The sequence below is a fragment of the Malurus melanocephalus genome, unplaced genomic scaffold (assembly GCF_030028575.1).
Source record: "Malurus melanocephalus ecotype Western Australia unplaced genomic scaffold, MMel_1.1 scaffold_887, whole genome shotgun sequence".
Classification (NCBI taxonomy): domain Eukaryota; kingdom Metazoa; phylum Chordata; class Aves; order Passeriformes; family Maluridae; genus Malurus; species Malurus melanocephalus.
In genome coordinates this window covers 52070-56956 of record NW_026624119.1, presented here as the reverse complement: position 1 = coordinate 56956, position 4887 = coordinate 52070, and the positions used below count along the sequence as shown (strand labels likewise).

The following is a 4887-nucleotide window of genomic DNA, read 5'->3' as shown; positions in this document are numbered from 1 at the left end:
CTGAAATCCTGAGGCATCAGTATTTGTAAAACACACGATGGATTGGATGATCTCCTCACAAAATATCAGTGTTCAAGCTTTGGACACCACAAGGATTTTGTTCAGACAAGCACAGAATTGTCCAATATTGGTTTTGCTCCTGAACAAGCTAAAAAACCCCCTGAGGCAATATCTAAACAAGGTCTGCTCTGCCATAGAATAGAAGAACACAGTGTTTTCCAGGGAATATCTGAAGGCACARAACAAATCCTAACCCCTTTATGTCYRAAACTTTTCATYCAGAAGCACAGAAAGGCAAACACATTCTGCTGAGAGTCCACTGAGACAACATCACTGCTGTCCAAGCAGCAAAATGGGAACTAATTGTAGGATGAACAAACCCCACAGGATCCAGGAGGTGCTGGATCTCGGGGAAAAGGAATTCCTGCAGAACTCACCGAGGCTGGGGCTTCGCTGCTGCCYGTGGAGGTCAGAGTGCTGGCAGTGACAGATTTCTTTGGCAGCTGAGGGCTGGCTTCGGGCTTGGCCTCCATGCTGCTCTTGGAGGAGCTGTCGTTGACCTCATTCTCCTCCACGGGGATTTCTTCACAGTAGCTGGGACGCCACAGAGAACACAGGTTTTTATCTTTACCCCTCTCACAACAGCTACAGCTGGACACACAGAGCAAGTGAGAATGGTTCTATGAAGTTTCCAGGCTGTCCAGAAGCAGGAATGGCTCAGCGCAGGCAAGAGCAAGCCCCAGGTTTTTGTGTGTTTATACAGAGGCTGACAAAGCATCAGCATTTTCTGGMCGTGGAGCTCTGCCTGCCCTCGTGACTGGGATGCTTTGGCTTTTCCAGAACCCCCCAGCTGGCTCAGCAGGCATTTCAGTCCCTCCCAACTTCCCCAGGAAATGCTATTTTTCCATCATTTTGGCATCCCACAAYTTCAGAGCCATTTCAAGATCCCAGATCCCAGAATGTCTCATGCAGCACATCCTGGGGTCACCCTTGCCCTCTCCCTGCTCACCCCATGGTGTTGAAGTCATCATCAGGAGGCACATAGTCTTCATCATCACTGGTCAGCCCCAGCTCGTTGCCATAACACTGGTGGACAAAGTGCCAGAGCTCCTTGGGGCACAGAGGCTGAAATGGGAAGGGGAGAACATCATATATTTGCACCCAAAAATGTGAAAATGTAGGGGAAATTTAAAATTCTCACTGCCAGGAGGACATTCCTTGCCCTGAGGGAAGTGAGGGATTCTGATAGTGGGAGGTGAGATTTTTTCAATAAGCTCAACTCTATGAAATTCCATTTTGTGGAGTTYATTTTGTTCCAAATTGCCCCCAGGCTCTGTCACCAATAATCCTCCACCATCAGMCCAGGTCCTGCCCTAAAATCTGACATTGTTATTTTTCCACACCACAGTCTCCTATTATTCAAGATTATCACAAAAATCAACATGAGGCTACACCCAGAGCAGCCCAAGGGATGAGATTTCCCACTAAAATGGGATGCAATATTTATTGCATGGAAACTATGCTATTATTAATTAATTTTTTGGAATTATTAATGCTAGAATGCAACAATTAAAGAAATAAACCTGCATTTCCTTCCACAAATGTTTTCCCACCCCTTCTGCTGTGCCTCCACTGAATGTCTGCTGCTCCACCAAACCCCAGCACTTTGTGAGGGCTTTTTTTCCCCTTCAACTTTGTTTAAATTCAAGCTGCCTAAAGAATCCCAGCTGTGGGAAAAAAAATATGTAAAACAGCAACAAAGAACATTTCCTGCTGCAGTTTGAAATAAAAAAGAGATTGTGTCACCAGAGACTCCAGTAAAAAGCATGTGTTCAGTTAAAAAGAGAAAACTCATTTTTCTCAATTAAAAAGAGAAAATGACCACTGATGAAAGCCCAGATTTTAGGGATGCAGGACAGTGGATCAGCCCAAATGTTGTATGTTTTATGGTTTTATGCACAAATGTTGTATGTTTTATGCAGATGTGATGGTTCTGGACATGTCCATCCCCTCCCTTCTGTCCCAGCCCCACTCTGAGGTTTTCTCTCCGTACCTTGTCAAGCAGAGCATTCTGCCACAGTCTGAACATCATCATGTACGTCCTGTCCCGAGCCCCGAAGGAAGTGAAAAAGTGCTGGGTGGGGAGAGAGGGAGAGAAAAAACAGATCAGAAAAAGGCAAAAAATCGGGGAAAAAGAGAACAAGCCTGTTTGGGATGGCTTTCCAGCTGAAATGAGCCATCCAGACAAGACAGAGAGGGAGAGACCCCTGAAACTGCTCTGTTACAGACATTCTGCTGGAAAACCTGGGTGTTTTACCTGACCCTGATGCCTCAGGATTTTTAATTTCTATATTTTCGTAGATCTGTATTCTTGTACTTTTCTCGTACAGTGCTAAGCTCCTGCTCTCCCATCTTTAGACAAAACAATCCCTCTCTGAGCCTGAATCCAAGGACACCTCGCTGCCTCAGAGCCCCAAAATGTGGAAACAACAGAGAATTGGGGGGAGCAAGTTTGGGATGGGTGACATTATCACCTGAAGGTGGAATTGGAGAATTGGGGCTGGATTTGTTCATAAGACAGAACTTATAAAAGGTGAAGATCCAGTGATTCAGGATCCATTTTGGGTATAGCCTCAGGAGGAGGTTTTGTCTGCCCTAATGTACTTAATGTAATTTTGTCTGCCCTGTTAGGCCTGGATTAAAGTTGTCTATTCTCACTCTCTTAAGTTTATCTGGCCTCTGTTTCAGGTGAGCTTGATTTTAGGCAACAGTCCCACACCCCACAGACTCAGCCCAGGCAGCACAAGCCCTGCCCCAGCCCTTTTCCCCAGATATTTCCCCAGTTTGGGATAATCCCCCATCCCAGTGTCACCTCCCTGTCCCTGCCAGGCACAGGGATGGTCTCAGCAGTGCAGGATTTACCTTTTCAGTGTCAGTGCAAACTTGGATGGCATTGGGAATGAGCCGTGCTGTCTTCTCCTTGGTCATGGAGCAGATGTCCTTCAAGCGAACTGTCAGCTGCACCAGACAGGGGAAAACACCAGGATTGGTGAGAAAAGGTAGCAGGAGTGTTAGGAAATAAACCAGTTTAAAAAATTTTATATCACTTTGGTCATTCAGAGTTCCCAGGGGGAAGGGTACTGAAGTTTCTTTCTAAGAAATTTTATTCCATTATTGCACCAGGTGAAGTTAACATCTCAACAGACTGGGAGTAGCCCAAATGATACCCAAAAAAATAAATGGATATCAAAAAAAAAAATCAACTAATATCGGCAAAACATCAATATCAGCAAAACATGAACTAATATCAGCAAAACAAGAACTAATATCAGCAAAACATCAACTGCTATCAGGAAAATACCAACTGCTATCAGGAAAATATCAACTAATATCAGAAAAACATCAACTGTTATCAACAAAACATCAATTGCTATAAGCAAAATATCAACTAGTATCAGCAAAATATCAACTGCTATCAAAAGAACATCAGTAGCCATCAAAAAACATCAACCCCAGAGCTTCTGGCAGAGTTGGAGACATCCAGCACGGAAAAAGATTGATAAAGAAAATCAAGGAATGGAGATCTAATTAACATCAGAGGCGAAGAAATTCGAGTCCAGTAATAAATTAAATACTGGGGGTTGCTCAACCCACCAACAGACCTTGAAACAACACATCCCTATGGGTTCTGACTGTCTAAAGTTTGGAAAAACAACCGGTAAAAAGCAGGTATGTTTAGAATGTTTTCCTTCAGCACATCCTAGCCAGTAAATAAATTAAAGCCTGATTYTCTRYCACTCCAAATTCRGTGTYAGAGGGTTTTTGTGACAGGAAAAGCCCTCCTGAGGCACATTTGAACACAGGGGCAGCCTCACCAGTGTCTCCCAGCGGAAGATGTTGCTGTAGAAGCAGATCCAGTTCTCRGAGAGGTAGAGGCGGCCCTGCAGGAGGATATCTCGCTGGAGAGCACATGAGTAATCTGTGAGGAGCAGAAAAAAAAACATGATTTGGGCCAGATTGTCCTTCCCTGCAATCCCAAAACCACCCCAAGGCAGGGCCAGCAGGAGCCCAGCCCCAGCTGCTGCTGCTGCTGCTCCATCCCCGGGGCTTTTTCCTCCCAAGGACACGTCACACTCGATCTGTGCCCCTGGCTGATGATCCTCCCTTATCAGCATGCTCTGCAGCATCCTCTGCACCATTTCCAGATTCCATCTCTCTTTTCCTTTCTGCTTCCATTGTCTGTTCCTCCCCCAGCTGAAACGTCCCCAAGCATTCCCATCCCCCTGACAGGATGGAGATCTTCCACCAGCACAGAAAATGGTGATTTATCCCAAAAAATAGTGATTTACCACAAAAAAATGGGTGATTCAGCACAGAAAATCATATTTTCCTTCCTCTCTTCACCAGCTAAAGGACCAAAGCCATTCTAGTGCTCCAAGCCCTGGGGGTACAAGGTCCCCATCCCATCCTGGTTCTTATTCCTGGGAACCAAGGTCATTAAAACACATTTTCATAAAGAAAAATGTGTCCCACCCTCAGCTGGGACWGAGGGTGAGGGAATTCAGAGAAGGGGCTTGACCTGGGGGGAATTACATCACCCCTCGTCGTCCTAATTGGTGTTTTTTATCAATTATGCGATTTCCGAAAACCCATCAATCTCCATTCATTCCTGTGGCACTTTTGTGAATATTCTTCCAACAAAGCCCCACTTTTCCATCCCCACTTTCATTTCTAAACCTCAAAAAAGGCAACACTTTTTTTATTCTTTTTTTAGGCATTTTTAAACATCCTTACCCACGATGAGGCGCTCCGTGTCCGGGAGCTGCTTGAAGAGCTTCCTGAAATCTTCATTTCGCTGTTTGTAGGTGGGACTCAGCACCTGCAAGG

The 4887-nt window shown here is 45.1% G+C and overlaps 1 protein-coding gene across 1 annotated transcript in view; it reads right to left on the bottom strand.

The window, feature by feature from the left end:
- GRAMD1B (GRAM domain containing 1B) overlaps window positions 1-4887 on the bottom strand; it is a 66994-nt gene that overhangs the window by 16512 nt on the left and 45595 nt on the right. Inside the window, exons 4-9 of the mRNA XM_057385916.1 lie at window positions 4795-4879; window positions 3876-3979; window positions 2923-3018; window positions 2054-2134; window positions 1010-1125; window positions 386-594 (exon numbers count right to left, since the gene is read on the bottom strand). Coding sequence (XP_057241899.1) covers window positions 386-594; window positions 1010-1125; window positions 2054-2134; window positions 2923-3018; window positions 3876-3979; window positions 4795-4879 — 691 coding nt within the window. The remainder of the gene's footprint in view (window positions 1-385; window positions 595-1009; window positions 1126-2053; window positions 2135-2922; window positions 3019-3875; window positions 3980-4794; window positions 4880-4887) is intronic.